The sequence below is a fragment of the Phyllostomus discolor genome, chromosome 1 (genome assembly GCF_004126475.2).
Source record: "Phyllostomus discolor isolate MPI-MPIP mPhyDis1 chromosome 1, mPhyDis1.pri.v3, whole genome shotgun sequence".
NCBI classification, from domain to species: Eukaryota; Metazoa; Chordata; class Mammalia; order Chiroptera; family Phyllostomidae; genus Phyllostomus; species Phyllostomus discolor.
In genome coordinates, this window is record NC_040903.2 from 157,804,047 (window position 1) to 157,829,299 (window position 25,253).

Consider the following 25,253-nt stretch of genomic DNA (forward strand, 5'->3'; position numbering starts at 1 on the left):
CACCTCACCTCTTCTGTTATAGAGAAATAGAGGCCTTTGGGGCTGAGCTACCATATTTTTCAGACTATAAAATGAACCCCCCCCACAAAATTTGGGGGGAATGGGGGGGTGCATCTTATAGTCCAAATGTAGCTTTACATTTACATTGGTGAAATATTATGTTATTTGTGTTATTAAATATTTTACCACATTTTTTGCTTCAAATTTTTTTCCCTATTTTTCTCCTCTAAAACCTAGGTGCATCTTATAGTCTGAAAAATACGGTACTTCAATTTACAATTGGAGGAAATTGAGTTGCAGGCACAGGCCTCCTCCCTCGATCTTCCAGGTTTACGTCCTGTCCTCTAGTCTAACCTCTTTCTCTGGATCCTATGCCCTCCGCCACTTCAGTCATGCCTCTCTCTCCTCTGTGTCTTCAGCCTCTCTATTTTTCCTCCTTTCTTTTTCTTATGGCATAACATAGATACATCAGGATGTGTTCATTGTTACAGACATAATCCCTATCTTTTTTTTGTTTCTTATTTTAACTGCCTGCTATTTGTCTCCTGCCCAACAAACCAAGCTTCTCCATTTCCTCAACTCATATCATTTCTTCAGCTGCTGCTCCCTGGCTTTTGAATCCATCATAATGGGGCACCAGTGGACAGACTGACATCATCCCACAAGCCCCTCAATCCTTCCTATGGACAACTGATAATTTTTCAACCTTATGTTAGTACTCTTCAAATACATCATCATGACAAATCGCCTACTCTCACTTCTACTAAGATGCCACCACTGAACACTTCTTGAATTAAAAAAAAAATCAAAACTACCATTACCCATCACACCTCAGAAACTATTCTTAATTACCAGTAATTTTCAAACTGTAAGTGCAAAAGACATGTTGTAGCCCTTACCTTAAGGCTGTTGAAGTCTCTGTAGCCTTTGACACTGCTGATCATGCCCTCTGTACGTCTCTAATTCCCACAGCTTCCTGACAGTTCAGTCTCCTGCGTCTTTCTGTGCCTCTTGGATCATCTTTCTTTGACCCCTTTCCCACTTTCCTCTTCCATTTGCCATGTTTCAAATATCCTATTCCTCGTGCCTCTTCTCTTGCCCCTCCACATTGAATATTCTTAATCTAAGGGTCCCTTGAAATTGATACATATGTTTGTGTGATTTTTAGCAGGCACATTTTTCTGGAAAGACAGAACTTTCCTCACATTCTCAAAGAGAACAAGAATCCCTCAAAAGGTTAAATCTTCTGCAACTTGTTATTCCTGGGCAATCTCATCCACTTATACCTTCCTACCACCTACATGCTGATGACATCCTTTAGTCAGAACTGACCCTTCCTAACTGAAAACCCTTCAGTGGTTTTCACTTCCTGTTCTTTACAAAAGGCACAGGCCTTTTAAGATCTAACCCTGACTGCCTCTCTAGTTTCCTATCTTAAAGTTCCCCTTCCTTCTAGTTTTGGCTTCAGAACTAGTGAACTCCTTTGAGCTGTATGGGGAGAGTGGGATTCCAATGGACCCCTCTCTCTGCGCTGGGGACCTCTTATCCTCCGTCTGGGAGTTTTATTCAGTTGTTGATTAAAGCTGCTTCCTGTCCGAGGTCTTTTCTGTCTATCGTTTCAATGACATTGAACACATGTATCTTAGCAGAAAAACATTGTGTCACTCAAGCAAAATGATTTTGCTAAGGAAGTGTTTATGTAATTGGAAGGTCATTTCATATGCTTTATTAAATTGCCTCACTCTAATAATTTAAACATTCAAAGGGGGGAAAACCTCAGCTCAGGCTTGACCTTCTTCAGGAAGCATTCTAAGACACCTTTCTCCCTTCCAGGCTCCGTGAGGTGCCCTTCTAATGTGCGTTCGTTAATCCTTACATCTTTTTCTCATTATGTACTTACCACACTGAGTTGCAATTCTGTTTCTGTATTTATCACCCCCACCTGAGAACAGAGATGTTCTTATTTATCTTTGTGCCTCTAGCGGTTAACACAATATCTGCATCAGAGTACAGTCTCAGTGAATATTAATTGAGCTGAAGTGAAAAATAATGATCTTACCCCTCAGAAACTTCTTCAGATGGGGCTTCTTGCCTGCCACCTGGCTGTGTCCTACTTCAGTGAACTCTCCACATTTCCCCCCAATAAATGTCATTCTAAGAAACAAACCTTATGATACCTAAGTTAGAAATCATAAAAATACATAGACTTGACTAAAAAAGTAAAACTTCTATACTGAAGACATTTATGCCAAAGTAAATTCCTATGGAACAAAGATTTAAATATTAAAAAATTAAACCTAAAAATATTCAAAGAAAACATCTGAGAGAATAAGTAACATAGATGGTAGGTAGACAATAGACAGGGGGAGGGTAAGAACAGTATGGGAAATGTAGAAGCTAAAGAACTTATAACTATGACACATGGACATGAACTAAAGTGGGGGAATGTGGGTGGGAGGGGTGTGCAGGGTGGGGGGGAGTGAAGGGGGGAAAATGGGACAACTGTAATAGCATAATTGATAAAATATATTTTTTTAAAAAGAAAGGAAACATGTGAGGTTTTTTTTTTAAATATGTGAAGTAGACAAGGCCCTTTCAATCATGAAGGGTGATAGACAAATTTACCTACATAAAAATGTAAGGCTTCTAAATGGAAATAAATACATACATAAATAAAGTCAAAAAACTTTATTTTGATCTGGTAATCTTTTTCTTTTTTTACATACTAAGTATTTTATTTGCATATTGTTGCCAGTGTATAATCATCCTTGTGAAATAGAAATTCATAAAAATTCAGAGAGGAAGGTGTTCAGGACTGACAAAAGCAGAAGTCTATATGGTGTGGCACGTGTTACAGGGATAAGCTTTTTGTACCGGCTTCAAATTTAGCTTTCTGAATATTCACTAGTTCATGAACAGTAATTACAAGGTACTTGTTAAATATTATAGATACTATATGTTAAGAACGGTGTGAGGCTCTCTGTGCGTGATCTCATTTCATTAGGTCTGTGGAGAACATTCTACTTTTTCTACAGCCATGGCCCCCACAATAGGGAATATTAAGAGGTCTAACAATCTGTGAGAGAAATCCAGAAGATATTTGTTGTTCTCCTTGGGGGAGCACAATTCAACTCCCTTCAATGAAAACAACAGGGATTTCCAAGATCTGTCCCTTTCCCGAGGCATGTTTCACTTCCTCTTCTCACTGTTGCACTCAGAAGGCCCGAGGACTCAGCAGCCCTATCAGGGCAGCACCTTTTTTTACGTGGCTGGGTACATTTTAAATTCTAACTAAAATTGCCCTGCCCTTTACCTTCTAAGAGTCACAAGCATGAATAACAATGGAATCAGGCCAGACTTTGAATCCTGGTCTCTTATCTTCTGTTTTCCCTGTCCGCAAAAGTTAATGAGGTAATCCCTACCTCCTAGAGTTTATTAAAGTATTTCTCCCTTGTTTGCTAGTTGGGTCATTCATCCACCCCTTCCATTCATTCAGTTTACCCAATACCTATTAGGTGTCAAGCACCATTCCAGTATGGTAGCTGTTAGTGAATGGAGCACGGACAGGGGTCTGTAATCTCTAAAGCTCAAAGCTGTTACTGCTTTTACTATCAGTGGTAGTTTTCCCCACAAATCAATGAAACAAAGAAAATCACCTACACAACAACGGGAAGATACGGAGAACTTCTTGGCAAGGAGCTTTACAGAAAGAAACCTTTCCCTGAAGGAATTCCAGAAGCAATAAAGTCCTTCTTCACTTCACTTAGTTCTCTGAGCTGTCCTCAGGAATCCTCGAGGTTCCTGGACTATTTTTCTTGCCCCGCAAATCCATAAAGCTACAGTGTATCCCGGGTTGTAATTATTTATAACAGTTCTTGTTCTGTCGGGCACCCTTCATCTTTTGTCCACGCACTTAATCTTTCTGGGCTTCCATTTTTTTTCAAATGAAAACCACAGGTTCTAGGTTCCTAACTGGTTCAGGCACGGTAAGCAAATGACTCAGCCATCTCTGAGGGCTGATCTGGAAATCGAGGTGCTGGACAAAGGTGCGTCCAGGCTGAAGTTCTAGGGTGGACGGTCTGCGCCCCAAGCTTGGGGACGCACCCAAGATCAGAGGGCGCCCATTTATAAATAGCGAACCCACCCCGCCCAACCCATGCCTTAGGCATCACGAGGCCTTACAGGAAACTGAAACTGAAATGAAATGTCCTTTTCTAACCTGATTCAGCGCAGCCAGCTAGGAGACTAGTGACGGGCAGGGTTCTGATTGGTGGTGCACTCGTGTAATATAAGCCGAGGCGCAGGCTCGGAGACCGCATTTGGAGAGGTGCAGCCTGGAGCTCGCTCGGTTCCTCACTTGTCGGGCTTTGCTCTATTGGCGGGCGCTGCTCTAGTGGCGATGGCTCTCCCCTGGGTGTGTGTCTTGCTCGGACTGCTCTCTCTGTCAGGCCTGGAGGCCATCCAACGTGAGTGTCCCCTCCTCTCCGTTTCTCCCTTCACCCTTTCTCTCCCAGTCCCCCACCCTCTTTGGCACTCTCAACTCTGTAAGACCCTGGTTCCCCAAGTTCTCTTTCCCTGACTAAGGGACTAGCCCCGGGCTGGGTTGGAGGATGGGGGAGCGGTGTGGGAGCGAGCCCAGGATGAAGCTTTTTTCTTCTTTCCCCCGAGAGCCGGGCGTGGGGGACACTGCTGGCGCGCTCTGCCTGAGTGGGTGCCGACAAAGTTTCGGGGTGTTGATAAGTTCCAGAGAGACTCGGGAGGGTTTCTTTTCCTCGCCTTCGTGGGACCTCTCACTCCCCGGACTCAGCTGGACTCAGGGGAAAGAGGGTAGGCGGGTTCCAACAGGCGTAGCTGGGGACTGTGACTGGGTGGAGACAGACAGACGCTTGGGCTTTGGGGAAGTCACCGCCGAGGTAAGTCAGTCCACTGCAGTTCTGCTGGGAACCGCAGGGCTTCGGGCTTCCTCCTAGCACCCACCAGGTTCACCTGCCCCTTGGTATTTTCACGTAAATATGGGATCAAACTTTGGCGGGGGATGAGCACGCAACGTGTGTAGAATGCTTTGAGGTGTTACAGAGCGCTTTCACATCATTAATCCACTTGTTCCCATTACATGCCGCTTTTAATAATCAATCAGTAAAGCTGCCTGGTTTTGACAACTCACAGTGTGCCTGGGACGTTGTGCACTTTTTAAAAAGGGACGTCCTTTTTGTGTCCAACCTTTTGGCGTCTCTGGGGCACACTGGAAGAGAAAGAGTTGTCTTGGGCCACACATTAAATACACAAACAGTAACGAAAACAGAAAAAAAATATCATAATGTTAAGTAAATTTACGATTTCCTGTTGGGCCACATTCACAGCCATCCTAGGCCAAGGGTTGGACACCCCTGAATGCAACTACGATGTAAACATGAAGGTTATCGGTATCTCACAGACGAGGAAACTGAGGCACCAAGATTTTAAGTAACTTAATCACACAGGGAATATATGGCAGACAGTGGCTCCTGACAGAGCGTTATGCTGGGGTGTTAGCCTTCCGGCTGTATGTAGTCCGCATGTTTTTCGGAACTGCCTCCTTTGGATGTGAGATTGTCTGAAACAAACTGGGCAGCCATGGGCTTTTTCTTTGCAGAGGGCTTCCTCTTTGGCTCCTTGCCTGGTACTTTCCAAGATGAGCGGAGCCTCTACTCTACTTTCAGTTTTGAAAAAGCCAAGGTTAATTGGTCAGAGAGGTTGTAAAACCAGTGACTAAGTAATCAAAGTGGTTACCCAGGCTGTCTGTTGGGGACACCAGGGACGTTGAGCATGTTCCAAACACCCTGTGATATAGCTGACTTTCATTTTTCCCCTCATAAAAGCCTCTGTGAAGCATGGTCTTTTGATCATGACAAAAAGATATTTAATTTATAATTTATTTACAAAATAAAGCATAATACCTGTCATCACTATTATTTGCTGCTGACTATAGAAGCCTTTTGAAAAATAACAAGCTGACATTAAAAAATCTTAATTTGAAAATTTCCAGAGTCATACATGCCCTACATAGATCATTTCTGGAAGAACCACAAGAAATATGTTATGGTGATTACCTCCGGGGGTCAATCGTCTGCCCTATCTCATGTATGGGTTTTGTTTGATTCATTGTGGGCATAAATGAATTTTTCAGGTAAACTTTGGAAGCTAAAATAATTCTCCCAAAGTCACAGAGCCAATAAGTGGATGAGTCCAGATTCAAATCCAGGCCTGGCTGATATTGACCCTCTTCTTAGAAGAGATTTTCATGATGTTTTCACAAAACCCTACCTGGTTCTCTCAGAATAAGAATTCCAGGCCAGATGAACCTTGCTCTGACTCCTGTGGCATTTATTATATTCTAATTATCAGACACTCAAATACGAAGTGCATTCTGATTTATCTTCACTTTTAACTTTATGAAAAAAATAAAATCAGGGTTGCATTGGGATCCCCAGTCCAGTTCTTGTGGACTTTTAATATTTCCTTTCCTGATGCCCTTTCCTTTGATGACAGAGTGTTTCTAGGCAGATGTGTATGGTCAGAGTAGCCTGGTACTCTTTCTCTTCCCCACCACCTTCTGGAACTGGAGGAGCAGCCCTGTGGTAATCTTGTACCTTGAATGTGCATGTATTTTAAAGTGAATTATATGTGTATATTAGTGTTAGCCTGTATATTTAGTAGCAATAAAACTTCTCTTTGTTTTGGGTGAAAAATATAGAAATAAAGTTTATATTTTCTTTCTGAAGCCCCTAGGATGCATGAAGTCTGGTCATGCATCCCTTTTTGGAAACCACTGTTCTGTAGCATTATGCAATGTATTCCAAACACGCTCAGTTATAAGAATCATTTTAGGGTGCTGATTAAAATGCAAGTCTTATTTTCATGCATTACTCTATTTGGTCATAAGGGAGAATATGTTCTCTCCCATTTGCCTGAGTCCTCACCCTTTCCTTTTGTTCTGATCCAGCCCAAGTCACTCATTTAAGCTATTTGCTATTTAAATCTTGTAGCTCATGAAATCAGGTACAAAATCAGATAGGGGTTTGGTATATAAACTCTGAGCAGGATGAAGAGTTTGTGTTTTGCAGGAACATACTTTGTGTTGACTCTCTTAGGAGCCTGAGCAAGTAGGTGATAATAATGTCTGCCAATTACAGAGCAACTGTTGTGTGCCAGGCACTTTACCTAATACTTGATACATATTGAGAAGTCAGATGGGTGTTGATCTAGGCAGGAGCAAGAACCAAAAGGAAACATGTAAACATAAGAAAAAAATTGAAGGGGCTGAAACAGGGTATGATAACATGAGTTCTTTGATGTGGCTACAATGGGAGGGTGTGTGAAGTGAAAAATGAAGTTTGAAAAGTAGGTTAGGGCCAAATCATGTAGACTTTTTAAAAAGTCGAATTTTTTGGGTTGACAGTGGTTTGCAAAGCCATACAGGTTTCAAGTGTACAGTTCTATGGGTGCTGAGAAGCCATCAAAAGTTCTTGAAAGCCTCCACAGAACGGTTCTTGAAGATTTGGTACAATCTCCAGTGACAGAAGGTACTACTAGAAATCTGGTAGAAAAAGCCAAAAATGCTTGTATAGGGGAATTATAAGGTAGCCTTTTGGAAAAGTGAAAATGGAATTGGAAGAAATGGATGATCAAATTTAAATAGTTGGTGTCTGGTCTAGCTTTAGACCAAAGAAGCCCCAAGTGAAGTCCTCTGCAATTTTCATTTGTCTTTCCCTGATGTTCCTCAGGTCCTCCGAAGATTCAGGTTTATTCACGGCACCCAGTGGAGTATGGGAAGCCAAATTTCCTGAACTGCTATGTATCTGGGTTCCATCCACCCCAGATTGAAATTGATTTGTTCCAGAATGGAAAACCGATGAAAACAGAGAAGTCAGACCTGTCTTTCAGCAAGGACTGGTCTTTCTATCTTCTGGTGCATGCAAATTTCACTCCCAGTGCAGCAGATGATTACACCTGTGTTGTGAAACACGTTACCCTGAATGAGCCCAAGACAGTTAAGTGGGGTAAGTTTTCAAGTTCTTTTCTTAGTGGCTGGCCATTGTATCTGACGTTAGCCACAGAACAAAGCTGCTTTGATATTTTTTTTAAAAAATATGCATGCTGGGATTGTCAGGTAATGTTATTGAAGCTCTGATAAGTGGCACCTTCTGAGAGACCTCTGCACAGTGTGGCCCGGGAAATGGTAATTTTCCTGTGGCAAAAGCAAGGAGCAGCAATAGCGCTTGCACAAATACACACTCATTCCCAATATTTCTTACCTACTGGCTTCCTTAGACTTTCCTGACAACCTCACAGATTCTTAGGACCAACATGCTTCTCAGGGAGGCACAGGCCTTTGCAGCTCTTGCTCTTCTAGCACTCTGCAATCTGGACTTTTCCAGTACTCTCTGCCTGGGTTGAGATCTGAGGCTAGTAGGCAGGTTTGGATCCTACTGGTAGTTCTAAACAAGGTATTCATGGTCAAGCACAGCAGGCTATTTTGTTAGACATTTGTTAATATATAGTATTTTAAAATTAAAACTTACTGTTTTCCTTTTTCTTTCCCCATTTTCTTTTTCATAGATCAGTATAACTAACCAGCATCATGGAGGTAAGTTTCTAACTAAGAAAATGCGTTTTTGTTGTTGTTTCATTATCCTGGGCACTATTTCTGGGCAGCTCTAATATGATAACCCTCTGTATATGGAGGACATTAGTAGCATTTCAGCAGGCAGAGAAAATTCCTATGAGGCCACATCCTCTTTCCTGTGGGGTGGCATGAGGAAGGTGTGTGGCCCCAGTTGTGGCTCTGCCAGCATCCCTGGCTCTCTAGAATAAGTCAGAGGAGACGCTGTTGTGGTGTGACAGGACAGAGGCAGCTGGTTTACCCATTCCACCTGCAAGGGCTTGCTCTTTTTTCTGCCATTTCCACATGGGGCATCTCTGGGCCTTCAAAAATGAACCATTCTCTTCTGTTGCATAGCAGTTGCTATATTATTCAGTCAGAAGAGATGAGTGACATGGTTCTGAAGATGTCCCATTCCTTCAATATCTCGTGAAGTCGTAGTGTATGGGCACTGTTTGCCTTCTAGAGGCTCCCTGTCCAATAGAGGAAATAGAAACAGATTGTTGTAATGCAATATCAAGATAGTAAAATAGATGTATCTATAAGGAGCTCTAGCGGCATGAAAGAGGGAGGAATTGGACTTCTTTGCATCTTTGGATGGAATCCAGAGGTAGAAAATCCAGCTTTTCAATGAAATTCCCCATAGGGTGCCTTAGGTACTGAAAACCTATTCGGATCTCTTGTTATATTTTGGGGCATGGAAATTAATTCAAGAGAGCATCATAGAAGCTGGGTGATCTGCCCAGAGACACATAGTAACTAAAATGGTAGAGCCAGAATCTGAACTCTAATACCAGCATTCTTTTCTCTTAGGTTGTAGGAGAATCAATGGGATAAACTAATGGGAAATACTCTTTGTAATGGGTCTGGAAAATTGTCTGCAGCTACTTCTTTTACAAATGGCGATATACACAGCAAAAGTTAGACAAGTTAGGTGGTGCGATCTGTAATTCAAATAATATATTTACTAACAAGACTTGTTTTTTTTTTTCAGGTTTGAAGATAACTCATTGGGAATGAACTAATTTCATATTGTGTTTTCCTTCTTTTTAATGCTTTTATGTTATGCTTTATGCGGACAAGCTAAGAAACAATACTGATGTTAATACAAATACAATCTTTACCATTTCACTTCAGGATTTTTGGTATCTGGGGTTGACCTATCTGGGCAGGGGGGTCCTGACAGCTTCAAGATGGAGAGGAGGGAATTCAACATTAACCTTATGAAAAAACTTTTATATAAAATTCATGTTTACCTCAATCTGCATTGCATGTACTTTGATATTTTTTCCTTTACCAATTAAAACAATGATAAAACTTGATGTGTTCGGTTTCTTATATATCTCTCCCTCTCTTACCCTTTTGTTTTTAAACAGGGAAATGGTCCTCAGGTGTCACTTGAAGAAGAGTGTAAACCCCTGGTATATATAGCAGGTATATTCACAGTGGAAGGGACCTGAGTGATCTGCATTTTGCAGATGAAGAACAGGATCCGAGAGAAGTTAAAAGAGTTAGTCAGGGCGACACAGCAGTCTGCTGGAAGACCAGGCTTCCATCTTTTAGCCAAAATTCTGTTCCCTGGGTCAAGATATGAGGAATGTGCAGACTCAAAGTGGGAGCAGGAGTATCTGGAAAATTTTATAATTTAGCAAGCGGTAAACTGTGAATGAAAAATACTCAATTTTATATGTCAAGGCATAGTTTGTACATGATGACCCATTTTGTGCATTTGTTTATTTGACCAAGAGATTCAGTTAGCTAGTGTTTAGATATTGACAAAATGAGTAAAACATAGCATTGCTCTCAAATTGTTCAGTTTAGTGGAGTGGCAGACATATACTCAAACAATTAAAATGACCCTGTTAAAGAGTATAGCACAGGTAAGTCCAAAGAACTAGGTGATAGGAAAATGTGTTCAGGGAACAACAAAAAAATCTTAGGTAGGCGTTAGGGAAGCCATATGCTCGAGCTGAGACTTGGTGGGTAGTGGTTCTCCCTATTGGTGAGTGGGGCCTGGAGTTTTCAGGCTGTGGGGCAAATTATGACAAGTATAGAAGTACGACAGGTGTGGATAATTTCGAACAACAGAACCAAGGTACCTGGGGGGAAAGATTCAGAGTAACTTAGCTGAGAAGATTGAGGGGTGACTTAGATCAGTAATGTTACGGAACAGTACTTAGGGTTTTGCTGCCCACCACTGCCTTCTAAGCAAAAATTCCAGAGGCACAAGTCTGGTGATAAAGGAAAGAAGTCTTTATTCAAAAGCTGTTACTTAAGCCTATCAAGTCACAGCTTTAATCACTTAAGCCTACAAATTAAAGCTAAACTCTACCACCTGAGTTCTCCTTTTTTCCTCTCAGTTTTTAGTTACTTTGTTTCTATAGTGTTAGTTTACAAACTAAAAACATAATATACAAAAACTACAAAATTTTGGAAATGGCAGGCTTCTGCCTCAGAGCTTGTTCCCTCTAAAACACCAAAAGAATAAACCTGCCACCCTCTTACAGGCTAGCCTGATCCTAGGCCATGCCTGGAGTTCCTTCCCATCCAAGATACCATCCATGGGAAAATGCAGGGAGCTGCAGCACAATTATCCAGGCATCCTCGAGGAAGAAAAGCCTGAGAGAAAGCCCAAGAGAGAGCCCGAGAGAACCAGCTCTGGAGCCAGAGAGCCAGCCCTCTTTTTATTTCCAGAGGTATCCAGCTTCTCAGCCAATCCTGTCCTAGACTGCCCACAGTTGCCCTGGCAAACTCCTCCTACAGCCCTTCCCTACTTCTCCCCATTTGTCTGAGTTATCTTAATCAGATCTCTGTATCAATAACTCTTTATCCTGGATTCACATTAGAATGACCTGTGGAACTTATTAACAAATAGTAGCTCTCAAAGTTAGTCTATTTAAAAACTCCAGCTCTCAGCTCCAATCCAGAGGGCCAAATTGCAGTCTCTATGTAGGGAGCACAGCCAGACAACAGTATTGTTATTTTTAAATTAAGACCTTGTGTTTTAAAGCAGTTTTAGGTTCACAGCAAAATTTAGAGGAAAATGTAGAGATTTCCCATACATTCCCTACCCCTACCTATCACAGCCTCCCGCATTATCAACATCCCCAACCAGAGGGGCACATCTGTTGCAACTGATGACACATCAGTATCACCAAAGTCATACTTTACATTATGTTTCACTCTTGGTGTGTTGTACCTTTGATAGGTTTGGACAAAAGTATAAATTACATGTATTCATCATTATGATATTATAACCTCTGTGCTCCCAATGTTCATTCCTCCTACCTACTCCTCAACCCCAACGACTTGTGGCCACCCCTGATCTTGTTACCATCATAGTTTTGCCTTATCCAGAATGTCATAACTGGACTCATATAGTAGGTAGCCTTTTCAGATTGGCCTCTTTTACTTAGTAATATGTATTCATGATTCACTCATGTCTTTTCATGACTTAGTAGCACATTTCTTTTTAGCATTAAATAACATCCCATTGTCTGGATGTACCATAGGCTATTTATCCATTCACTTAATAAAGAGCATACTGGTTCCAAATTTTGTCAGTTATGAATAAAGCTGATACAAATATCATATGCATGTTTTTTGTATGGACATAAGTTTTCACAGTATTTTTTAAAGTATATTTTATTGATTATGGTATTACAGTTGTCCCATTTTTTTCCTTCTCTTTATACCCCTCCACCCTGCCCCCCTCCCACCAGCATTCTCCCACTTAGTTCATGTCCGTGAGTCAAACATGCAAGTTCTTTGGCTTCTCCATTTCCTGTACTATTCTTAACCTCCCCCTGTCTATTTTGTAACTACCAATTATGCTTCTTATTCCCTGTACCTTTTCCCTCATTCTCCTCACTATACCACCCTGCTGATAACTGTCCATGTGATCTCCATTTCTGTGATTCTGTTCCTGTTCTAGTTGCTTGCTTAGTTTGTCTTTATTTAGGTTCAGTTGTTGACAGTTGTGAGTTTGTTGTCATTTTACTGTTCATACTTTTGATCTTCTTTTTCTTAGGCAAGTCCCTTTAACATTTCATATAATAAGGGCTTTGTACGATGAACTCTTTTAACTTGACCTCATCTGGGAAGCACTTTATCTGCCCTTCTATTCTAAATGATAGCTTTGCTGGATAGGGTAATCTTGGATATAGGTCCTTGCCTTTCATGACTTGGGATACTTCTTTCCAGCTCCTTCTTGCCTGTAAGGTTTCTTTTGAGAAATCAGCTGATAGTCTCATGGGAACTCCTCTGTAGGTAGCTGTCTCCTTATCTTTAATCTTGGGTAATTTAATTATGATGTGTCTTGGTGTGTTCCTCCTTGGGTCCAACTTCTTAAGGATTCTCTGAGCTTCCTGGACTTCCTGGAAGTCTATTTCCTTTGCCAGACTGGGGAAGTTTTCCTTCATTATTTTTTCAAATAAGTTTCAATTTCTTGCTCTTCCTCTTCTTTTCCTGGCACCCCTATGATTCAGATGTTAAAAAATTTAAAGTTCTCCCAGATGTTCCTAAGCTTCTCCTCATTTTTTTAAATTCTTGTTTCTTCATTCTGTTCTCGTTGAATGTTTATTTGTTCCTCCTGCTCCAAATCATTGATGTGAGTCCCAGTATCCTTCTCTTCACTGTTGGTTCCCTCTATATTTTCCTTTATTTCACTTTGCATAGCCTTCACTTCTGCCTCTGTTTTGTGCCTGTACTCAGTCATTTCTGTGAGCATCCTGATCACCAGCATTTTGAACTCTGCATCTTATAGGTTGGCTATCTCCTCTTCACTTGAGGAGTTCTTTTCCTGTGGTTTTGATCAGTTCACAGTTCTTTTTCTGTGGTTTTGATCAGTTCTTTCATTTAGGCCATATTTTTTTTTGTCTTCGCTGCCTATTATGTAGTCAGGGGCAGAGCCCTAGGTATTCACCAGGGTGGAGCAACCCACTCTGCTCTGTTGTGGCCCTGTATGTGGGGGAGGGGTCTGAGAGGGAACAATGCTGCTTGCTCAGCTCTTGCCCTGCTTTCAGTCACTTCCTCTGCTACCCACAAGCAAGTTGGGCTCTCCTGATGCTGATTCCCAGCATATTGACAGCATATGTTTTGATGCAGGTTCTAGACCTTTAAGGATAGCCTGAGAGGACCCCATATTTAAATGGCCAAAGGAAGGGATAGTGAGAAAAAGCTGTAAGGAGGGTGTGATGGCTTAGGCCAGTTCACCAAGGTAAAGGGGAAAAATGCATCTGGAAGGGAGAGTGAAACAACAACAACAACAACAACCCAGAAATGTGAGTTAGAATTCAGCAGTTGTTTTTAAATTTTAATCATTGTTCAAGTACAGTTTTCTGCCTTTTACTCCCATTCCAGCCCACCCACCTATCTCTCCCCACTTCCCTCCCATTACCCACCCCCTGCCAGTTTTTGTCCATGTGTCCTTTATATTTGTTCTGAATTCAGCAGTTTTAACTTGAAACTGCTCTGTTGTCCCAAGGACCTCCAAGGAAAACATCAAGAGATGAGACTGTGATTATAACTTAGTGGTCTGTGTATAATATTCCTCAAGAGTGGCACTCAACTGTTGGCAGCAGTGACAGACATCCTGCTCATCCTATCAGAGCATTAACGTTTTCCTATCTCTGGCACTCTAAACTGAGGTGCTACTTCTGAACAAACTGTATTAGTCCTTTTAGTCCCCGCCCCCAATCTCTCTTAGCACATAAACCCACAGGAAAAAGTTTCAGAAATATATACAACAACCTCTTAATGTTTACTTCGGCACAGGGGCTACGATGGCAGGAGAAAGATAAAAGCAGACATTTAACAATATTATTCTGCATACTTCTATGATTTGAAGTATTATAACTTTTATGTTCATTATTCTTTAAAATAGGAAGTTTAGGCAGAAAGGAAAATTTGGTAATCCCACCACCCAGAGATGATCACTTATCATGTTCATTTGGGTGTGTTTAGCTCCTCAGATTTTTGTTTATTCTATGTGTAAAACTGTTATTGTTATCATCATATTTATTTAAAATACTTTTAAATAATTTTTATATATCATTTTTTCACCATCTCTAAGGAAAACATGGGATAAATAGAAACAATATAAAGTACTGGCAAATGTTTTTCTCTAGTTTTTGTCAACAATCACTCTCCCAGTCTTGTGGGCTGTTGCTTTTTACTTGCCTTTTATATATTGTAAATTCTTGAGGTAAAACTCAAAGTCTTTCTTTCATAAAATAAACATTTCGTTTGTGATGTAGCCTTTAAGATTTTAGGAGCAAAAATTAGCCTTGTCTCTCCATGGACCCTGGGCTTTTAGGGAAAAAAAATGAAGACTAACATTGAGATCCTAGATATCTTAAAATAAATAAAGTATCTGTGACTACCTTGACTGGAAACTTTATGGATTAAAAATTATTCTGATACTTTGGAGAGCTACAACATTAGTATCAAGTACTTACTATGCACTAAATTCTATACATCTTCTCTCATTAGTTGGATGCAGTTATTTGTCTTCTTTGGTCTTCCACAACATAGATAATTACAAAGTCTATGAAAATGAAGACATATTTATATCTCTACAGCACACAGGCTCAACTGTAGGCCAGAGTGATGTGGCAGGCTTCCCCTCCCCCATGGGCCACTTCCTCTTTACTGTTTTCACTTAGAAAAACACAGAGAGGACTCTTGCCGGCACAAAAAAACATGGTGCTATTTGAAGTGGTTTTCTATGTACTGGTAGCTGCAGCTGACTTCAAGTGTTCATGCTATTTTCATTACTGGAAGAGTCAGTGAGTGTCTTAGGTCTAGTTCTTACAAAAGCAGACCTTGAGCCAGGGGTTTGGATGCAAGTCACTTACTGAGAAAGGGCTCTCAGGAGAAACCAACAAAGGAGTAGGGGGTAAAGAGTAGGAAATGGGTAGGAGCTAAGTGAGGGTGTGATTTCAGAAGTAGTTCCACACTCAGCCTGTTCCTATGGGGAACTCTAGAACAAAGAACAAATCTCAGAGTTTGTTCTGCCCCAAAGCAAAGGAGCTGGGTTTTCCTGTCTGAAGCTACAGGCTGTCCAGCAGTGTGAAGTGGCGTGAATCAGAAAACTCCTGGGTGCTTCCAGCTTACTTCAGTGTCCAAAATTAATCTGCAGGACTAGGGATAATGTGCAGGTGCTAGTTGTTGGCAGCAAAATATGAAAAAGCTGGGGATGGGCTCATAGAGTCAGGGAGGGGCATTGGTCTGCTACTGCGAGTTTCCTGTTAACATCCTCTGCTAAGCCCACAACACATGCCATCCCAAGCTTCAATTAAAAGTTCAAAGTTTCTAAGGAGCTAGCATTGAAGTGTTAATGCCATTGAACTCAGACCTGAATTTGAATCCTAATTCCCAAAAAGGAATAGGAAAATTCATGTATTCCTGGCTCGACTCTTCATCACTATATCCATAAAATGGTATCATTATTCCTACATCATAAAGTTCATTTATTTATTCACTTAATCATTTGTTCAACAAATATGGAATGTCTGTTCTGTGCCAGGCACAGTTCCAGTGATGTTCTGACAAGGGGAAAATGATAAGAAGGGCACTATAAAATGTAAAGCTGTAGGTAACTGTTTTACTTCCAGTGGTTGCTCATTTTCACAGATTTCTAGAACATAAAATTATCTAAAACCACAGCAAAGAGATATAAGGCGAAATTTCTTGGCATTTAGCTGGTGAAAAAACAAACAAACAAACAAAGAAAAACAAACAAACAAAACCAACCGACCAATCAAAAATACTGTGGTGGATTTCCTTTCCCTAAATAGCTTTAGGTTAAAGATGGTCCTCACTCTGGACAGTTCTTCCAAAGAGGTAAGTCTATAAGCAGAGCTCTCCTCTAGCAGTCACGGGATTTCTGGAAATGGTTTTGCTCAAAGAATTCACCAAGTCTAACTGCATTTTCAGGAGCTTCTAGTGTTGCCTCTGTCACAGTTCATTCTTTTTCAAATCTTTTGACCTTTCCTAGTTTCAGTTTCTTTATCTATAAAATGAAGAGTTCTTAACCACTAACTGCACAGTAAGCAAGTGACCTGTGTATTAGAGACTTATCTGCTGTATGTCTAAGGATAAGGAGTCAGTACTCAAGGTCAGGCTTGGTAGGCTGAGTTGGGCACAGTCCCCAGGACTCCAGTGTAGATCAGAGGTTTCAGCTCTGATGAGATCCAACACCTACACCTCCTCTTTTTCCCAACACCTCCTTTTTATAAAAACTGTCTCATTATGCCCCCTTTACTAATTTGATTATGAAAGCCAAGCAATTTAGTACCTCAGTGTTATAGCCTGGCTGCACTGGCTGGTATAAAGAAGTGCCCAGATGCTTGCACTGGTTCTGGATCTCTGTGAACTGATAGTGGAAAAATAAAACGGAATAAATAAATAAATAAATAAATAAAGCAACATTGTGTCCCAAAAAACTGTTTGCAAGGATAACAAGAAAGTAGATATTGACCACAATAATTTACAACAATGATTTGCAGTCATAATATCAGAACTGTCAGAGGATTTATCTAAATGGAAGTCGGACAGCCAAGAAGTTGAAGTAGACCCGTACATCCAGACTGGTAGGGGACTACGAGCTGAGCGAGCGAGTGCGGGGCTGGCGTGGGTCGCAGGCGCGCGTAGGTCGGGGGAAATTTGGCGCAAAATCGTCGGTGACAGCAATCCGGGACGCAAGAGCGCAGCGGTGTAGCGGTGATCCCTGAGTATGCAAGCAGCGGCTGGGGGAATCAGTGGGGCAGCGATTGTGGACCAGGGCAGAGCTCACGGCCCAGAAGCCCAGGGAAGTGTCTGACTCCAGGAGAACGGAAGGGTCGCCATTGATCCCTCCTGTCCCCGCTCCCGCCCCTGCCCCCACATATAACGTCACAAGCTAGCGACTGGGGTGCCCAGCCCTGGTGAACACCTAAGGCTCTGCCCCCCACCGTAACAAGAGCGACCAGACCGGAGAAAAAATAAATAAATAAGTAAAATAATAGGAGAGATAGGGAAAGACATAAGATATGTTTCCAGCAGAACAGATCAGTCCCCAGGACTCATCCTTTTGAGTGACTAAGAAATCGCCAATCTATCAGATGCACAGTTCAAGACACTGGTGATCAGGAAGCTCACGGAACTGGTTGATTTTGGATCCAAATTACATGAAAAAATGCAGATTACCATAAAAGGGATGCAGGAAGACATACGGAGGAGAGCCAATTATGAAAGGAAGGAATCTGAGTCTCAAAACAACACAGTGGACCAGAAGGAAGATAGAATCAACCAAGCAGGAGAGCATGATGAAATAAGAATTCAAAAAATCGAAGAAAAGCTTAAGACCATTGAGGACACCTTTAAACGTTCCAACATCCGAATTATAGGGGTACCAGAAGGGGAGGACCAACAAGTGGAAAAGTTATTTGAACAAATAATAAAGGAGAACTTCCCCAAACTGGCAAAGGGAACAGTCTTCCAAGAAATCCAAGGAGCGCAGAGAGCCCCAAAGAAGTTGGACCCAAGAAGAAACACACCAAGGCACATCATAATTACATTAGCCAAGGTAAAAACGAAGGAGAGAATCCTAGAAGCAGCAAGAGATAAGGGGACAGTAATCTACAAAGGAGTTCCCATCAGACTATCAGCTGATTTCTCCAAAGAGACCTTACAGGCAAGAAGGGGCTGGAAAGAAATATTCCAAGTCATGAAAGACAAGGACCTACATCCCAGATTGCTCTATCCAGCAAAGCTGTCATTTAGAATGGAAGAGAAGATAAAGTGCTTTTCAGATAAGGTCAAATTAAAGGAGTTCATCATCACCAAGCCCTTACTTTATGAAATGCTAAAGGGACTTATCTAAGAAAAGAAGATAAAGAAAAGACATGTATAGTAAAAGGACAGCAAACTCACAATTATTAACAACCACACCTAAAGCAAAACCAAAAGAAACTAAGCAAACAACTAGAATAGGAACAGAACCACAGAAATAGAGGGCACAAGGAGGGGCTAGCAGTAGGGGTGGGAGGAGGAGAGAGGGGGAAAAGGTATAGAGGAATAAGTAACATAGAATGTAGGTTGAAAATAGATAGGGGGAGGGCAAGAATAGTACGGGAAATGTAGAAGCTAAAGAACTCATAAGTATGACACATGGACATGGACTAAAGGGGGGGAATGTGGGTGGGAGAGGGGGCACAGGGTGGAGGGGAGTGAAGGGGGAAATGGGACAACTGTAATAGCATAATCAATAAAATATATTAAAAAATATCTTAATATAAAAAAGAAAGTAGATATTTATGACTATAGGGCTAATGATTATGGGACTGAAAATAAAAACGTTTAAAATTGACATCACTACATTAGCTGCACCAATAGAAATGCCTTCCTTCTATCAATGTAATCATTCCTCTTCCCTTTCTCATCAATAACCATTGCTGTTGTCTCTTAATCTAACACTGTTTGGGTTTCTGCCTGAATCAGTGGCTACTGACTATTCTTTTATTCCATTATTTATTTTATCTGAAATAAATGCTTGTTGCCTCTTATTGTGAAAAGCCTTTTATTTTTTTTTTTTAGGTTAGCAAGCCATAAATATACTGGAACAACTGTCAAACAGACACACATGGACTTTACCTCCTTTCTTGTAGTTTTTGCCTCTGTCATTTGTGTACTGGAACTAACCAATCATTGTTAAGCTAGCCAGCAAGACTTCATTTGCATTTTGTGTTTTTTGCCTTTATGAATCCTACCTTTCTTTGTTCTCTCCAGAGTGCAGTTTGAATTGCTACCTGAATCTGTGTCTAGTGTATTGGAATCCTTTGCTCAAATAAATGCTTTTTGTTTTCTGTTACAGCCTAAACTATGACACTGAAGGCTGATTGTGGTGTGATTCTCTGAAATGGTGAAAATCTCTAGGTGAAATTTGAAAAACAAACAAAAAAAAACTAAAAAATACATCTTCCTTTGAGCTGCCTTGTACTTGCATCCCTGGAAAATTCTGTGTGTATAGGCCTGTCATAGTAGATGGTCAATAAATATTCAAGAAATAAATTTAAATAATTGAACAATAAAACATGTTTTTTTCATGTGACTATAAAGCCCAGATTATAAGCAAATTTTTCATACATTTTGTATGTGTGTGTGTGTGTAAATTGGGATTCCTGTCCCTCAGCCCCTAAGTACTTGTAGTAACCCCATTATTGGAACAATCCAAAATAGCCCTATTAATTTACAAAACTTCTTTGAGACACATACTGCCTTCATTGAGAACCACTTTTCTAGAGTGGGGAGTTACTGATGTAATCACCAGAACACATGGCTGGGTGGCTCTGTTGGTTGGAGGGAGCATCCTCCTGTGCACCAAAAGGTCGCAGGGTTCCATCCTCCCAGGGCACAGTTGCGGGGTCCATCCTGTAACTGATCCATGTTTCTCTCTCACCTCCCCACCCCCTATCCGCAGCCTCCTCTCTCTAAAAATCAATAAGCATATCCTTGGGTGAGGATTAAAATAATAATAATGAATTTAATGACTAGGGTGAAAGGGAAGAAGAAAAAAAACACAACAACCCCGCCCTCCCGGTTTCTCAGAAAGCATGACACCTCGGACAAACAGGAAACTACGGACGGGAAATCCCCTTTGTATCCTGGAACAGCACTTTTTGCCCAGAAACCAGTGACGAACCACTCCGGGCTAGGGATTTGATTGGGCTGTTGAAAAGCAAAAAGCGGTTAAAAACGGGGAAAACCCCAGTACTTTCTGCTACCCAGTTGGCGGGAATAGGTGCTGTGACTCCTCAGCTTGTCACTTGGACTCTTTTTCTCAGGGCGCCACCGCCAGCCTGGGTGCATTGGAGGTGCGTACCGCCTGCTGGGCTGTCCTCTCCCTCTGCTTCCTTCTATTTACTGGCTCTCCCTGGCTCTGTGACTCCAGTCAGCCTTCCCTGCCTAGTGAAGCCAGGCACCCTGGTTCAGCGTGGTCAGCTGTTGGGACTGGACCGGGAAGCCGCGGAGATCCCCGAACGATGTGCAACTTGAGCACACGCTTCCTGCTCCATCATCTCTGGATAGCTATCTGGGCACGGTGAAGCGGAGCAGGACATTGGTGAGTAACTGGATGCGTGAGTCGGGTTTCGGGTGGGGGCACTGCTTTCTGGGCTGCCCAGCCTCATCCCGGATGGTGCGCTTTCCTTGGGCTCATCGCGAAGAGGGAGAGGCCCGCAGGTTGCGAAAGGCGAATTTGTAAATGGCGGTGTGAGGATCTGACACAAGGCAAGTGTCTGTGGAATCTAAGAAAAGTATTGCTTCCGTAAGTAGGTCAGCACATCTGATGAAGCGCTCAGCACTGCACTCTCTTCTGGGCTCACCCCATTTTCCTCTCGAGTGCCAACCAGGTTCTAAGGCTTGTGTGTAAATCCAGATCGTGTCAGCTGTTTTGTGTAACATTTCTATGGCAGCTTATGTGTTTGTTTTGGTAAAGCCTGATTGAGATATAGTTCACAAACCATATAACTTGCCTATTTAAAGTATATAATTCAGTGGGTTTTAGTATATTCACAGTGTTGTATAATCATCGCCTTAATTTGAGAACATTTACATCTCTCCCCAAAGAGACCCTGTACCCGTTAGCAGTCACTCCCACTTCCCCTCATGGATTTGCCTATTATTGACATTTCATATAAATGTCACACAGTATGTGATCTTTGTGATTGGCTTGTCACAATATGAAGTTTTCAAAAGTCATCCATACTATAGCAAGTATCATCATCACTTTGTTCCTTTTTATTGCTGAATAATTCTCCATTGTATGGATATGCCACATTTTGTTTATCCATTCATTAGATAATGGGCATTTGGGTTGTTCCACTTTTCATTATTATGAATAATTTGAATGCTATTATCAATATTCATGTACAAGCTTTCCATGTGAACCTAAGTTTTCAATTCTGGGTATAAACATAGGAGTGGAATTGCTGGGTCATCTGCTAACTCTATGTTTAACCTTTTGAGGAACTACAAAACTGTTTTCCAAAGCTGCCACATCATTTTATGTTCCCACCATTTTACATTCCCACTAGTAGTATATGAGAGTCCCAACTTTTCTATATCTTCCCCAATGCTTACTATCTTTTTAAAAAGATTTTATTTATTTATTTTTAGAGAGAGGGGGAGGGAGGGAGAAAGAAAGGGAGAGAAACATCAATGTGTGATTACCTTTCACATACACCCAACTGGGGACCTGGTCCACAACCCAGGTATGTGCCCTGACTAGGAATCAAACAGGCAACCCTTTTGTTTGTAGGCTAGCACTCTATCCACTGAGCCACACCAGCCAGGGCTATTATCTTTTTTATTATTGCCATCCTAGGAGGTGTGAAATGGTATCTCATTATGGCCTTGATTTGCATTTTCTTAATGACTAATGATACATTATTTTAAAATCACAAAATAATTTATAGAACTTTTATAAAGTTTTGAGAACTTTAACCATCTAGGTCACATACCCAAAAGTCACAGAGAGTCTACTCAAATCAAGTCTCTGTATGACAAATCCATCCCCTCTTTCCTAGAACAGAATCTGTGCTAAAATTCTTCAAAACTCCACTTGCTGTCTCTATTAGAAGGCAAAGCCTGGGCAAGATGAACCTTTACATGAACTAAATAATTCATTTCTTATTTGCTATTAGGAACTCAAATATGGATAGAGCGTTTTGGCCTCTCCATATTTACTTGGTAAAAAAGTATTTCCTGGAATCCCTCATAATGGATCTTGCATGAAGTTGCAAACCTTTCTTGGTGTTTATGATTGTGTACTTCTCTTCATGTAAGTGCCCCTCGGGCTTTCCTTCTCTCTCTACCATCAGGACATAGAATGAGGATGGACACAAAGCTTAAGCTTTGTTTAAATGCATAACTATCCAAAAAAATTGACTATGCATTTTTCTTTATATATCTAAACATTTTATACTACTACCAATCTTATTTTAAATATTACTGAAGCTTAATTTTTATCTTATTTTTCAGTTCAAAATTCAGATTGAGTTGTCTTATAAGTGGCTCCTAGAAGATTCACTCCCCTCACCCCTAAGAGAGCACAGCAATTGTGGAGGTGGAAACAGGACTGGAACCAAAATCACTGTTCAGATATATTCAAAAATCTGGACTCTAAATTCTTATGTAAGTCAGAGAGTGACTGACCAACAGCTGTGAGACACGGAGGGTTTTAACAGTCACTGTGAATGTTGGCATAGGTCACTTATTGCTCTGAAGACTGGATCCAAAGAGCACGATGAATGCAAGTACATGTGATAGTAGCACCATGAATTCCAGAGAAGCTGGAGAATTTTATACAACTGGGGAAGAAGGCCCAGCTGCTGAGATAATCTTGGGAGCAGAACTGATTGAAGTTGGAGAAAGTGATGAAGTGGTCGACCTCACCTCTGAATCTCTAGAACCTGCAGTGATTGACTTAACTCACCATGACTCTGTTGTGATTACTGAGGAAAGGAGGAGGCCAAGTAGAAACAGAAGGTCATTCCAAAGCCAAACTGGCATCTGTGCAGAGAGCAGTGAAAAGAAGGGGTTGATGAGGAACAGAGGTGTAAATGTGACCAACAGTGCTCACCGTAGTGCCCTGGAAAAAGAAACTTTAAGTTGCACACTGCCTGGCTATATTCAGTGCCGAATTTGTATGGATGGGTACTTGGAGATCGAAATGAGTAGACAACACATTTACTCTACAGAATGTGGCCACATCTTCTGTAGTCGGTGCCTCTGCACTTTTCTTCAATATACTAAAAATTGCCCGGTTTGTTTGAAAAAAATTGACCGCCATCAGTACCATCGCATTTACGTATGATTTGTGTTGTGCTGCTCAAGACAGACAAACCCCCTGACTGGATTTTTCCATGTCCTTGTCCAGAAACTATGGAGTTTTGGCATCCAATGTTCTGAGCTCAAAAAGCCTGCTTTTAAAATTGCTTTCTGGAGTGTAGGAAAACCCTTTTATTTTTCACAAACTATGAGACTGCCTTTTGATTCCTTCGGTTTCATGCTACAGGGCTGGACTTCTGTTGTTACAGTGAATCAGAGAATGGTGGATGTCCTCAAAACAATTTTCCCTTCTTTTCTCATAGTAATCAATTTTTAACTGGCCACATGTGGGCATTTTGGATCATGTAAATAAGAGCAACATCCTAAGATGGAGGAGCAAGTAGACAGAAGGCAGCCGGGAGACTGACGACTCTGCAAACAAGAGCCACAATATAAGTTTGGACTTTTATGTAAGATAAATAAACTTCATTCTTGCTTAAGTAACTGTTATACTGGGTCTTGTTTAGAGCAATGAAGCTTTATTTTAATTAATGGACTAGGCAGGGTGCTATCTCTGGGTTTCTCTGGATTTTCTGATTCCATTGAAGTGGAAGGAAGTTAGTCCTTTCTGACTACCTGTCCAACCAACAGGATGGAGTGGGGCATTAACACAGGTATGTACCATGTCCTGCTGGGACTAGTGGCTTTCAAGGCCAGTGTGGGGAGTTGCCTAGGCACATTGGAACCTACAGTTGTGGTTCTGTGCTCTCTGACCTGCCAAGCCAGAGAGGGGTTGCCTTCGCCTTGGTTTTACAGGTGTACCTGCCTGCTACCACAATGGTCTGCTGATCAAATTGGCATGCTTCTCTAAACAAGCACATCACTGTATCATTATCCCAGCTGCTTCAGTGGCCTGGCTACATCACAGGCCTTGGGAAGACCTCCTCTTTCCACTGCAAACACACATACTAGCTCATTTTTCTTTTGCAGAGAATCACTTAGCACTGAATTCAGCTTGTACTTTGGAATTGGAGAGGGTGTGATTTCCATGGTGCTCTCCCCTTTTCCTTCAGAATGAAATGTGCAGTGCAGCTTATTCCTCACTTACAATGGTTGTAGCAGTGTTGCTTTCTTCCATGGAGGCTGAGTCTCACCAGTGGAGGAGTGCCGACCCCTGCATCATGTCTGTCTACTCACTGCGGTCTCCGGAATGTGCTATACTTCAAACCTCAGCTGCTTGACTTGGCACAGAAGATCCAAGATGAATGTAGTATATTCCATTCTGTGGGTTCTTTTGTATGTTTTAAAGTGAAATGAGGAAGAAAAAAAACATGAACATGAAAAATAATAGAAGAAAGTTCTAAGCATTATCTTCTTAACATTTCAATAGATCATCTTGTATATCCCACTTTGGAGAGTATTAATAACTCTGTGACAGCACAGTGTATCACAAACTTGACTAATAATCAAAACACCTGAGGTGCCCTACTAAATACAGACTCTGCTTGTGCATGTATTGTCCATGTGATCTAGAAAAAGACTACACTCTCTCCAGTGTGCTAGCGTCCCTCAGCTCTCCCTGTTGTATTCTACCCAGCCCACTACATACTTACCTTACCTGCCAAGCTCATGTAGACATTTGAGATTTTGATACCTGATTTAGGGGAATACAATAGGATTCTGACTTTTAAAAATTAAGATAAATTTTACAGACAGCAAAATGCACGGATATTGAGTGTATAACTAGATGAATTTGAACAAATATATACATTCATATGACCAATACCTGAATCAAAATAGA

General features: G+C 41.3%; 2 protein-coding genes across 3 annotated transcripts; both read left to right on the forward strand.

The window, feature by feature from the left end:
- Positions 1 to 4,320: 4,320 nt before the first annotated feature.
- On the forward strand, positions 4,321 to 9,902 carry B2M (beta-2-microglobulin). Its single transcript, XM_028508286.2, has 4 exons — positions 4,321 to 4,466; positions 7,764 to 8,039; positions 8,599 to 8,626; positions 9,636 to 9,902. Exons 1-3 carry the CDS (start codon positions 4,400 to 4,402, stop codon positions 8,610 to 8,612), a joined length of 357 nt encoding a protein of 118 aa, XP_028364087.1. The 5' UTR covers positions 4,321 to 4,399; the 3' UTR covers positions 8,613 to 8,626; positions 9,636 to 9,902.
- A 10,428-nt stretch (positions 9,903 to 20,330) lies between these two features.
- On the forward strand, positions 20,331 to 23,953 carry LOC114492790 (E3 ubiquitin-protein ligase RNF4-like). Of its 2 annotated transcripts, none has more exons than XM_036032777.1 (2): positions 20,331 to 20,760; positions 22,664 to 23,953. In XM_036032777.1, the coding sequence occupies exon 2, from the start codon at positions 22,929 to 22,931 to the stop codon at positions 23,496 to 23,498; it is 570 nt and encodes a 189-aa protein (XP_035888670.1). In that variant the 5' UTR covers positions 20,331 to 20,760; positions 22,664 to 22,928; the 3' UTR covers positions 23,499 to 23,953. The 2 variants fall into 2 exon arrangements, with proteins under 2 accessions (XP_035888670.1, XP_035888675.1); XM_036032782.1 differs by having other exon boundaries at positions 20,334 to 20,496.
- The last annotated feature ends 1,300 nt before the right edge of the window (positions 23,954 to 25,253 follow it).

Bases quoted from the DNA above. Each gene is read 5' to 3' on its own strand.
- LOC114492790 (XM_036032777.1), top strand. From the start codon at position 22,929: ATGAATGCAAGTACATGTGATAGTAGCACCATGAATTCCAGAGAAGCT.
- B2M (XM_028508286.2), top strand. From the start codon at position 4,400: ATGGCTCTCCCCTGGGTGTGTGTCTTGCTCGGACTGCTCTCTCTGTCA. The intron at 4,467-7,763 runs GTGAGTGTCCCC...GATGTTCCTCAG, and splicing joins AGGCCTGGAGGCCATCCAAC to GTCCTCCGAAGATTCAGGTT.